The sequence below is a fragment of the Ptychodera flava genome, chromosome 21, assembly GCF_041260155.1.
Source record: "Ptychodera flava strain L36383 chromosome 21, AS_Pfla_20210202, whole genome shotgun sequence".
NCBI lineage: Eukaryota > Metazoa > Hemichordata > Enteropneusta > Ptychoderidae > Ptychodera > Ptychodera flava.
The window spans coordinates 16,400,268-16,412,729 of NC_091948.1; the positions used below are offsets into that span (position 1 = coordinate 16,400,268).

General features: G+C 38.5%; 1 protein-coding gene across 5 annotated transcripts in view; it reads left to right on the plus strand.

The window, feature by feature from the left end:
• Positions 1–12,462, plus strand: part of LOC139121555 (laminin-like protein epi-1) — a 64,235-nt gene that overhangs the window by 32,900 nt on the left and 18,873 nt on the right. For all 5 annotated transcript variants that reach the window (XM_070686558.1, XM_070686559.1, XM_070686560.1 and 2 more), the window contains 11 exons: positions 3,090–3,346; positions 3,977–4,297; positions 6,035–6,184; positions 6,634–6,817; positions 7,164–7,308; positions 7,675–7,919; positions 8,375–8,500; positions 9,007–9,195; positions 9,836–10,271; positions 11,277–11,427; positions 11,704–11,733. In XM_070686558.1, coding sequence (XP_070542659.1) covers positions 3,090–3,346; positions 3,977–4,297; positions 6,035–6,184; positions 6,634–6,817; positions 7,164–7,308; positions 7,675–7,919; positions 8,375–8,500; positions 9,007–9,195; positions 9,836–10,271; positions 11,277–11,427; positions 11,704–11,733 — 2,234 coding nt within the window. The remainder of the gene's footprint in view (positions 1–3,089; positions 3,347–3,976; positions 4,298–6,034; positions 6,185–6,633; positions 6,818–7,163; positions 7,309–7,674; positions 7,920–8,374; positions 8,501–9,006; positions 9,196–9,835; positions 10,272–11,276; positions 11,428–11,703; positions 11,734–12,462) is intronic.

Here is a 12,462-nt window from a genome sequence, read left to right on the forward strand (position 1 = left end):
CGTTGTATTAATTTGTGGCTATATCACTCTAATTAGGAAAGTTCATTACATATGCAATTACAAATTAATTAAAATGACACTGATAAATGTCTTTTTCAATGTTAAAGCAATGTGAGCTTAACATCTGTGCAAAGTTTCATGAAATTTGGTGCAGTATTTCTTGATATATCAGCCTACTTACAAAACTTCAATAATTGACATGTTACTGCTACAATACGTGAAACAAATTGACGAGCATATGTATGAAATAGGTCAATGTCCTTGTACCAACTTTGAATGATACTGGTGGAAATATGTCTGAGTTATGGCTCTGTACATTAGAAAATTGTAACAAAATCACCGCCATGCAGCGATATTTGATCTTACTGTTTAAAAAATCAACATGTACCGTATATGTATTACATAAGTCAATGTCCATGTACCAACTTTGAATAGGATCAGTTGAGACTTGCCAGAGTTATGGCTCTCGACATGAAACAACCATAACAAAATTGCCATCATGTGGCCATATTTGACCACCTTGTGAAACCAATCGACATACATATGTATAAATAAGTCAATGTCCTTGTACCAACTTTGAATAAATTCGCTGGATACATGTCTGAGTTATGGTTCTGGACATGAAAAAATCGGGAAAAAAATGGCCACACGGCGGCCATATTGGATTGTATCACAAAACAAATCAATGTGCATATGTATGACTAGGTCAATGTCCTTGCACTAAGTTTGAATAAAATTGGTGAATAAAATCGTACGTGTCCAAAGGACGTGAACAAATTGTAACAAAATGGCTGCCATGCAGCCATGTTGGATCATATCATGAAACAAATTGACGTACATATGTATGACATAGGTTAATGTCATTGTACAAACTTTGAATAAAATCGGTTGAGATATGCCTGAGTATTGTGGCTCTGTACATGAAAAAATCGTAACAAAATGGCCACACGGCAGCCATATTGGATCATATCACAAAACAAATGACATGCATATCTATGACATTGGTCAATATCCTTGTACCAACTTTGAAAAAAATCGGTTGAAACATGTCTGAGTTATGGCTCTGTACATGACAAAATCATAATAAAATGGCTGCCTAGCGGCCATATTGGATCGTATCACAAAACAAATTGACGTGCATATGTATCACATAGGTCAATGTCCTTGTACCAACTTTGAATAAAATCGGTTGAGATATCTTTGAGTTATGGCTCTGTACATGAAAAAAATTGTAACAAAATGGCCACACGGCAGCCATATTGGATCGTATCACAAAACAAATTGACATGCATATCTATTACAGTGGTCAATATCCTTGTACCAACTTTGAAAAAAATCGGTTGAAACATGTCTGACTTATGGCTCTGTACATGAAAAATCGTAATAAAATGGCCGCCTGGCGGCCATATTGGATCGTATCACAAAACAAAGTGACGTGCATATCTATGACATTGGTCAATGTCCTTGTACCAACTTTGAATAAAATCGGTGGAAACATGTCTGAGTTATGGCTCTGTACATGAAAAAATCGTAATAAAATGGCCGCCTGGCAGCCATATTAGATCGTATCACAAAACAAATCGACATGCATATCTATGACATTGGTCAGTGTCCTTGTACCAACTTTGAATAAAATCGGTTGAAACATGTCTGAGTTATGGCTTTGTACATGAAAAAATCGTAATAAAATGGCCGCCTGGCGGCCATATTGGATCGTATCACAAAACAAATCGACGTGCATCTGTATGACATATGAAGTAATCCTTGTACCAAGTTTGAATGAAATCGCTCCTTGCATCTCTGAGATATCTGCGTGAACGCACGCACGCACGCACGCACGCACGCACGCACAGACGCACGCACGGACATGACCAAACCTATAAGTCCCCCCGGACGGTGTCCGTGGGGACTAATAAGCTGCCAACCTCAATACATTTTGTCAGTGACCTTCAAACCTCAATGTGATATCGCGACGGATCGCCACGTGCTCATGTTGTTTACATCACATACGTACATGTACCTCGCCTGTGGTACGGCGGGGAGACGTAAAAGCGGATTAAAAAAACATACCAAGCTCACTAAATACTCCAAACAGTAAAATATCCTTCAAAACGGTAAATTATGAACAGGCCGATCACAATTCATGTACTCATCAAAGCGGAATCACTTGCTAACGCAGCAGTGAACACAAAATGGCGTCACACAAATTGACCTTTCTGTTACGCTGACCTGCGTACTGTCAGTTGAGTAACGGCTTTGAAAACTTCGCAAAATCCCACAGAAATTACAAAACGCCAATAAAAGTCGCCAAAAATAATGAGATCATAATATTTTGAAACAACGTGCGTTTTTAGAATTTGACATTTCATTTTTTTTTCATTCGCAAATGCAGTTTTTTCCAAAATGTCCGTTTATGTCAGTACGTGGATCCGTCAATTTGAATTTTTTTCACGTTCAATTCAATACGCTGCGGCAATAAATCACTGAAACTCACCTATTTTATCATCCTGCTCAAAAACCATCGTCATATTCAGATTCCTCGGGGTGAACTTTTGCTAGGGTAGTCGCTGCTGTCGTCAGTGTCGCTCATTTTTACAGTGATTTAGAAGAAATTCGATCTGTGCGAATTCTTTATATCACGCAGAAATCTGCGTTGGAAGTCTACACTCAAGATCGTATACATGATAACCCACGCTAACTTCGGAGAGCCTCGGCTCATGTTTATTCGGAAAAAAATGACATCATTCAAACGAATATTGCCTTATTAGGGTAAACCCTTGCAATATATGGCTGAATCAGCTCATTCATCGTCAGAACAGCTATAGGAACAGCGGGAAAGCCGACGTACACGCAATTTTGATCATATATGATCGATAATAGAGGGCGCTGCCGCTAAAGGGTTAATTGCAGACCTCAAGATGAGGTTTACCTTGTCAAAAGTCCAAAAATCAAGAAGTTGAACTGTGTTTTATTCACAGTGTAACATTGACTTTGAAATTACTTGCATCCTCAGAACAATTGCATTACAGTCCCTTGCAACATGTACAAGTGCAAAAATTTCCAAGCCTGTTGTTGTTAATTTTCACCAGAATGTAACCAGTGTACAAAGACACTATACGATGCTGTCACACTCTTGCAAACCAACTGGGAGAGTTACAATGACTTGGCATCGTGGGTGAGCGCCTTGCAAGACAGAGATCGTGAACTTCAAGTTTTGCTTGTGATCATGAACAGTTCTATCACCGAGCTTAGAGACAGTCAGCAGACTTTTGTGGAGTTGAGAGAAATTGTCAGTGGCCTGGATCCTTCCTACCACTCTGCTACTGTGGCAGCTTTGAATGCAAGGGTAAGTGGCTTACTGTTCCTGTTGCAGCAACTTAGGGGGTCTCAAATTAGGGCTATTCTCTATGTGATTGGCTGTGTTCCTGTTGCTGCAACTTAGGGAGTCTCAAATTAGGGCTATTCTCTACATGATTGGCTGTGTTCATGCCGCAGCAACTTAGGGAGGCTCAAATTACGGCTATTCTCTACATATGATTGGATGTATGGAATATTTCCAGTGAGAACAAGTGAGTTGCAGTCTATGAATTAGCTATAAAGGCTTCTGAGATGGAGCAGTTTAGCCCTACTGTTGTACGAATAAGTTACTGATCAAGTAGAATATTCCAGTATATTGATGATAAAAGGAGCCATGCCCAAATGAAAAGTAGCCATTATGAGATGGATTTAAGTAGAAGCATTTTATGTTCTGTACCAGGGTATCATATTAATGGAAAATGTATTAAAGAAGACAAAAATTCTTTCAAGAATTTCATCTAAAAAAATTATCAGAAAAGATTTTGTGATTTTTCATAGAATCATCTGGTTGTACGAAATTGCCTTAACAAAGTTGAAATTATGAGCAACATGAACTCCGAAGGGAGAAATATTTCAGATATTTGAGTCTCAAATTTGATTCTTGTGTGGTGTTTTACAGATGACAGCCAGAGAAAACAGCATTGATACACTTCTAGCCAGCTCCGTAATTCAGATGGACAGAATGGTCGCGATACGCACTGCAGCAGAAGACGCGTACAACGCTGTCAATGATGCCAGCATCAACGCAGTACAGTATGTTGAAGTGTTCACAAAATGGAATCAAAGTTCTTCTGAGATGTTGGCTGCTATACAGACTCTAGGGGGCGGTGTTGATGGCATCTCTTTTGAGACGGAAGTGCTTGCTATACAGACAGAGCTTGCCAGATGTGTCAATGTCTCCGTAGACGCTGATGCCTTCATGCAGACCATGATTGTACAGGTTAGTCAAGTGTTCTGAGTGATCTCACATTATTTACATATTCAAGCTACAATAATGTTAACTTTAAAGTTGCAATATGGATCAAAATTGTCGATTTTTTTTCGTAAAACTAAAGCAAATGGACCATACTACGTTGAAGTACACTTCTTAGCTAAGCCTCTTACCAATCCCGGCACACAAATACGTTCATTTTGATACGTTGCGGCCGCCTAGAAAAGCTGTTTTGTAAACAAACTTTCAAAACAAAAACATTGGCGTTTTCTGCTGTGCACGTGACAAGTACCACCAAGAGTGATGACGTCTCAATAGAGTGCACGTTGGAGGGGCGATGTTGACACGATGACAGAACTTGACATTTTGCATTTGCCTACCTTTGGTAGCATCACAATGTTTCAGAAATATAAGTATATCGATATGATAAAGTACAGCTTTACAAAAAAAGATCGTGTGATTGATTTTTCTCACCCATATACATGTATGTCAGTGCCACGCCGTGTGCACTTACGGTGTACCGTGTACGTGCCTGACAGCGTTTCCGCAATCCTTTCCCCGTTGCATGTTGTTACATTTTTCATATTAAAAGGCGAGGTATCTGCACGCTATATTTATTTGAAAGCTTTGCCCACTTCAGTATCATCCACCACTGCAGAAGTTCGGCAACTGTCTTGCTCAGAGGCCTCAGTCTGGTCTTGCATGGCCATGTCAGTGCTCAGTGTGTCGATCGACGCGTCGTAAATGAGACCATGCCATTATTAATGATGGAGACTGCAGTTTTTCTTTGTTTCCGAAAAATGCATATTTGACCTGAAGGATATAGATTATCAATGAATGCTAACAGTTCTAAGTTATTTCCTTGCGGAGGGACTACGGCCCGGTTCACACATTACAAATCATGGGGTCCGCACGATGTTGGTAGGTTGGTGTCACCCGAGGAAACACCGCTGGCTAGCGAAGTTGATCATCACACAGTGGCGACGTTGGTGTTTTCGCGAGAAACTGTAGACACAGTCTGCCTCCTCGACGTGGTGCAGTAGTCGCGTGTCACTCTTTTTTCTGGTTCCATCTTTCGATCTGACCAAACAATGTTTATTTTGCCGACATTTTTGGCTAATTTCTTCCATTTTTACTAGGCTGAATCAGTAAGCAGAGACCCAGGGCGCGGGCAGAGACCTGACCGCTTGCCCGTGGGAAGGCTAGCTAGGCATGTTGACACGATGTTGCAATTTCGCAAACCGTTACCATGCACCAAATACGCATGCGTACATATTCAAATAGTAAAAATGACGTTTCAAATTCTGTGCTTTACTCTCGCAAACAGTACGTACCAAAACAGCAATTTATTCGGTAATTAAATCAATTTACTCAAATTAGAGCCATCCCCGTGTTCCTGTTAATGGTCGAATCTGCAAATGAAGTTACTGTGAATTTTTCTATAAAGTTAAATCTTCGAAATATGAAGGTCAATTCTGATCAATAATGTCAACTTTAAGGTAGCCCTTTGAAAGTAACAGGCGTAAACTTTTGCTCAAACTTTCCTCAATGAAACTTTCAACCATTCTCTCACCAAATCAAGAATAAAAATCAAGGGTCACAGTTTCTTTTAAACAGGTATTATAGTAATGTTTAAATTAAGATTTATTTCAATGTTTTATTGGTTGCTTTTAGGCCCATTACGTATTTCTTTTAAACATGTACTATAGCAAATTCTCCTGTCTTTGAAATTTCACACATTAACAGGCACAAGAAACTAATCGGCTGGAAAGTTTGGTGACTTTAGCTGATGTCCAATTCACATCCATGGCAACCATCATTGATGATACCAACCGTATCCTAGCAACAGCTACAGTCTCCCTGTCTGATGCAATTACAATACTCAATGAAACGAGGGTACGTATATCTGTCATCTTGACAGTGAAAATTGAAATACTGGCACATGTGTGATGTAAAATACTTTCAGTTGAGAAAATCACTATTTTTTATGTGAGTCTCATTGGACAGAACCCTGAAACTTAATGAAAGACAGATAAAAACTATCCCTCAGGCAGAATGGATAAAGAAATTGATGATATAATGTCTTGTCTGTATAACAGATACGTACTAATGAGCAACTCTGACAAACCAGAGACATTGACATAGAATACAGCTCAATACAGCTAGATTTGATTCGATTCTCTTGTCTCATATCATACATGGTCAATATCATTTGAAGTTTGTGATTTCTTTTGTCATGTTAAGCTATAAGATGCAATAACATTAATATACAGTGCATAATCTGTGAACGTCTGTAACCCTAGTCATATCCAGTCCGTAAAACTCTTCCATTGAATTGTTCAAAGGAGCTGGTGATAGATTCTCAAGCCATTGTACAAGAGGTAGAGACATCACTGGATAACATAGACATCATTCTGAGTACATCAAGCGGTAACATCATTGAAGCTGGCGCAGCGTTTGCTGACACGTTACAAATCAAGTACGGAGCCGATGGACCTGCCCCAGTGGATGCAAGCGTTGATCAGCTTGGTATGTGTAGCAGCATATCACAGTTCTTGTCAAAGTCGGATGTTTTCTAGCTGGATTTAGATTCATTTGGTTCAGAAGAGAAAGCCAATTACTTTTACTGCACAAAATAAAGATCGGTGTGTTTTTGTTCTGTACAGGTATAAATTGTACACAGAAATACTATAACAAGCTTTCTGAAAATAACGAAAAGTGATAAATGAGCAAATATACCGGTACAGACAAAAACCCAAAACATCTGAGTATCAAATGATTTGTTTCAAATCAAAACTATCTGTATAACCATATGGTGTATGTGAAAGTTTTATCGACAACCACTTTTTCGTTCCTCCCTACCATTCCATGACAGGTTTTACTGGATGGAGCTCTGCTCTGGCTGCAGTTAGGTCAAAGAACAACGATGTTTTAGCCAGTCAACCAGCAGCTACAGTGTTCTTAACAGCCGCTGAAAATCAAGCTTCCTTGTTGTATAACATATCAAGAGATACCATCAGGTATGTCTAGATTACCATGTGTTTGAACTTGAATACAAGCTGCCAGCACTATGAGACATACATTCCTATATCTGTAGCGCATATAGGATTTTCTTGGTTTAGAATGCATCGATATGAAATAAATTTTGAACCCTTGAAGACTGCACGTCCTCTGATGTGATATCTTGTTAAAGTTGAATTTTCTCCTAACAACAAGAACAATACAGTGAATGTATGTTCAGTTTGGTCAAGAAATCTTGATGAAAATTGAGTGACAAGGTAGAACATTATCACAGTAGGAATAGCTTTTGTCCTGTCTTCAGAGTCTTTATGAATTCAGAACGAGGAATGGATCTCACTGAATTTATATTGCCTGACTCATTGCAGTGAGTTCCAGACAGCTCAGACTCACGGCCAGCCAGCTGTTGATGCCATTGCTAGCTATGAGGAAGCCATATCTACGTTGAATGAAGCCACGGAGAAGGCGTTGGAAGCAAATACAACCATAGCCGAAGCCTTGAACTACATCCAGGCATTTTCAGTGGACGCAATACGACAGGAAGCAACCATCTCCCAAGTGCTGAGCCATGAATTGAAAACATTTGTGGAGAGTAGAAATGTTGAGCCAAGCTGTGAGTAATGAACTGTTTGAAAGCAGTGGAAATCAGTAGTGGCTTGCGTCTGATGTGAAATTATTATTGTATTTTATGAAATTCTGCCAATAATTGTCATGTTGAATGTTGGTTTTAAGCACAGAACTTGAAGGGAATAACAGGTGACGTGTTGACCATTTACATTTGTTAACGGCCAATATGCAGCCGCTTGTAAGGTTGGAGCTGATTGGTTGATTACAATTATTTTCAGCAACTTTCAGAGTTTGAAAGGTTGTAGATTTAAACTGACAACTGTTAAAATGTGAAATCAACAGATGCCAGCATCAGAATCATCTTGATTGTCTTCTTTCATGTACCCTGCAATCATCAATTAATATATTTCTTCATTTAGACAAGACTTAGTATGCCCATCTGAGACTTTGTGTTATTGTGTATTGTTTATGTCACAAATCCATTTTGAATTTGCCTGACAGCTTTGTCGTTGAGACTGACAGAAGCCAATGGTACGTTATCCATGGCAGAGCAAACTTGGGAAGATTTACAAGATGAATACACTGCTCTTCAGAATGAAGCCACAGCATTACAACAGACTGCTGCAGGTAAACTATGCAATCCTTTGTACTCTCCGGAGACATGAATTTCACTTCTTTAAAGAAAGAACTGCAAACAGTATGGTCAGACTAAGGAGGTTAATAAAGTAAATGCATGACCACTGGTCCTACAGTGATCAACTAATAAGGTTAATAAAGTAAAGGTATGCCCTGTGATCTTACAGTGGTTAGACTAAAAAGGTTACTATAGTAAATGCCTGACCTCTGATCTATTGGTGTGTTAAAATTGCATAGGCTGGGTAAAACAAATGCTTCAATTTTAAGAATTTTGTTTTCAACAAACAGTCCATCCTTTCAGCACTCTTCTTTAGCAAAATGAACTTTTTTATTTTGAAATAAAAAAATTTGTCATTTCAGCTGACAGTGTAGTCTAGTGAGAAGAGAACTTTTCGATAAAGTAAGCCGAAGAACATATTTTGAAATTCTTTCCAAAGCCACAAAAGTTATCAATTTTTATGTTGATACCTGATACCCATCATAATGGTTTTTCACAGACCCAGGGATAAATCCGTCGGTTACCACGGCTACCACAACTGCTACTACTGCTATTAACAGCGCAAACCAGGTGATATCAGCGTCCACTACATTAGATACATTGGTTGTGACCAATCAACAGCAAGTAGCAATTGTACAGCAAAGTGTAGCCAATGCGTCCATATTGAATACAGAGTTGCAAACTTTAGGTAAGCATTGTATGACATTCTGTACAGTGACATACACATGATTATTATCTCTTTTTCAAGTTAAATTGAATTCATTGAATATTTAATGGTTGGATGACCATAAACTGGTCAGATGGACCACTAGAATTGCCAATTCACTGGTTTTAGCAAAAAATTTCCTGGTTATCACGTCAGACTGTAGAATTTGCTCATTCCTATAGAATTGTAAGGCCACCAGAGTCTGATTATATATGTCTATTTGACATTTATCATGGTATGAAGTACCATCCAATAGCATATACTAGTACACTATTTTTTAGGGTAGTTTGTGCCTTAAAATCGACTTACTTGAATTTAGCCCAAACTTTCCTCAAAGAAACTTTAAGCATTCCTTTTTGAAATCTAGGATAAAAAAAGTGTGGTGCTAGAGAAACAAATTAACCAACATTTACCAAAACCTGGATATCAAAATGGCTTCTATCTCTTTGCTAACTCTATGAGCAAAAGTAAAATTTTTAATTTTTACAAAAAAGCAGATGAAAACTTATTTACCTTATGAGCTTCAAAATGAGGCAATCTTTAAAAAAAGAGTCAATGCACACAGTCAGATACTGTGGGTTTGTGATAATTTTTATGATTATTTCCCATTTCTCTACCCCAGTACCGAGCATCACGACAGAGTTGGAGGATGTCATCTCAACTGTAGAACAGATAGAAAGTGTTCAAAACCAGACAACTTACCAGCGTTCAGACATCAACAGCCGACTGGCAATACTGCAAGAGAAACTAGCACGGGTGCAGCAAGCTGTGGCCAACTCCAAGCAACCTGTGCATTTCTCAGCGCGTAGCTCCATGCAATTTACACGTCAAGGGGCTGAAGAATCTTTCCTCTTCAACAGAGTGTCCGTGAATGTGAAGGCAGAAACCAGGAATGGATTGCTGTTTTTCACAGAAGATTATCCACAGAACACACTGATGGCTGTAGAAGTTGTCAATGGCCATCCTATTATGAGATTTAACCTCGGGCAAGATTTGGTCTCGGTGGAGAGCCCAGTTGACATTTGTTGTGATGAGTGGTATGAAGTAATAGCCACCAGGTTAGTATAATTTCCTGCCTCACATTGTCCTTACAACATAACCCTCTAATTTTATGTGAGGCTGGTCTCAACAGCAACATTGAGAATGTTCAACTAACCATCTTTACATCTATAGTGACAGCTGAAGTTACCAGAAGAGAATTATTAGCCATCAGCTAATACATCTTTGTTTACAATATTTACCCTTTCACAGCAGCATTTCATAATCATATCTTATGGAAATCAAATGTAGAGATTGTATTTGCCTAAGGGGTGGCTCACAAGAATAGCCAAAAAAAAGCAAAGCTTGAAACCTTAATTACCATCTCTACATCATATCTCCATTTTATATGCCAATCTCACAACCATACCAATCATATTCCTATATTTTTGTCCATGAAATTTGATTAGTGTTTAAATTCCAGGAAAGCTTTTATAGCAAAAAGATTATACAATGACAAAATCAGTGAATTTTACTCTCCACGGACAAAGTCCTGGGGGACTTGTAGATTTGGTCCAATCCATATGTCCATGCATGTGTCCGCATATCCATTTCACACAAATTTCTGATATTCCTGGAGCGATTTCATTCAAACTTGGTACAAGTATTACTCCCTATGTCATACATATGCACGTCGATTTGTTTTGTGATACAATCCAATATGATCATTTCCATCAATGGTTTCCAAATTCATTAACCAATAGGCCAAACCCGGAATTCGAATCGACCACGGTACAAACAAAGCCATGTGCGCAAACGCGCACAGACGTACGTGTATTTCCATACGCGTTCAGTACACATGTGGGTTTGTTTGTACCGGCATCACGTGATTATTTGGGCGTACTGAGTCTGTAGAACGGCGTACGCATCGCGTCCTTTTTATTCCGGAGTAGAACCATTGGGGACTGTGTCATTGACAATGACTTGTTATTTCTGAATATGTCTTCCTCCGTTTTTTTCATTAAAAAATTAATCACAGTGCCAATACAACTGAACACCTTCCTGTGTTTTCATTGCATTTATAGATACAGCTATGAAGGTCGGCTCTCTGTCAAGGACATGACAACTGGGGGAGCCTCTGAAGACTACGCAAGGAGTGTGGTTACATATGAGAGATACCTGAAGCTGGCTACGTCTAGTATGCTCTATGTTGGAGGTCTGCCTGTTGATTATCAGGTACTTGAGATAAATAGTCTTACAGTTGCTTGTTTGTCTTTTTAACATTCAGTCAGTTCTGTAAGTAGAATTTGTAGGATCTCTGCTGCCTTTGGTTCATCATTGTCTTTTCTGTCATGTGATTTGAAAGTAACCTGTGTGAATTACTGATGCAATTAACACAATCTGATTGCTATTTGATGATCATCCAAACTCTCATTGCAATATTTGTTGGTCATATATCCGTGTTAATGATCACAATTCTGACAGTATACATGTGTTTTGTTTCATCTACAGTTGAACTTGACCAAGGATGCCTCTCCTGACGTGAGTTGATATTTTCATGTTCCTCAGTGTAAATTTCTATGCAAAGTAGGGCCCAAGTAGTGTGTTGTGATTGGTCATTTCAATATTGCTAGATGGAATGAAATGTAACACAAAATCACTATCACTATCGACCAATGAAAACGCTTGATGATGTGTTTTGACAGAAACTAACTTTCCCAATGCAATGTTATGAATTTATCTCCATTCTTTGTGAAATTAGAACACTTCTGAATGTACATGATGGAGTAGCTATATGAGGAGATGTGTGCGATGAATGCACATCTGAAAGATCATCTGTTAATTTCTCAGTTGTCATGTTCAATCTTTATCAGATTCTAAGTATTTCATCTTCTGTACAATTTGTGTGATTATACGGGGAATTGTATGAAGAAATATATATAATTGTATATACATGTATTGGATTGTTTTGTAATGTGTAGTTTACGTACGTAACTCCACTGTTGCTGTTTGTTGAACATCTCCATAGATATGATTCACATCGTTGTAATTGTTGCAGCTACATGTGCGAAGGTGTAACATTAAACTTCCATATCCAAATCACTGCATTGCAATATACAATTATTAAGGTAGAATGCACCTCGGGGTCAGATATTTGGACTTTCAAATTTCCACAATTCTTTTCTGATCTACCACTTGTGGGGGCTCATTTTAAAGCTCTTGGAGAAACAAAACTAGACTCTTACTTTTTCGAAAATCCTAGATTTAATT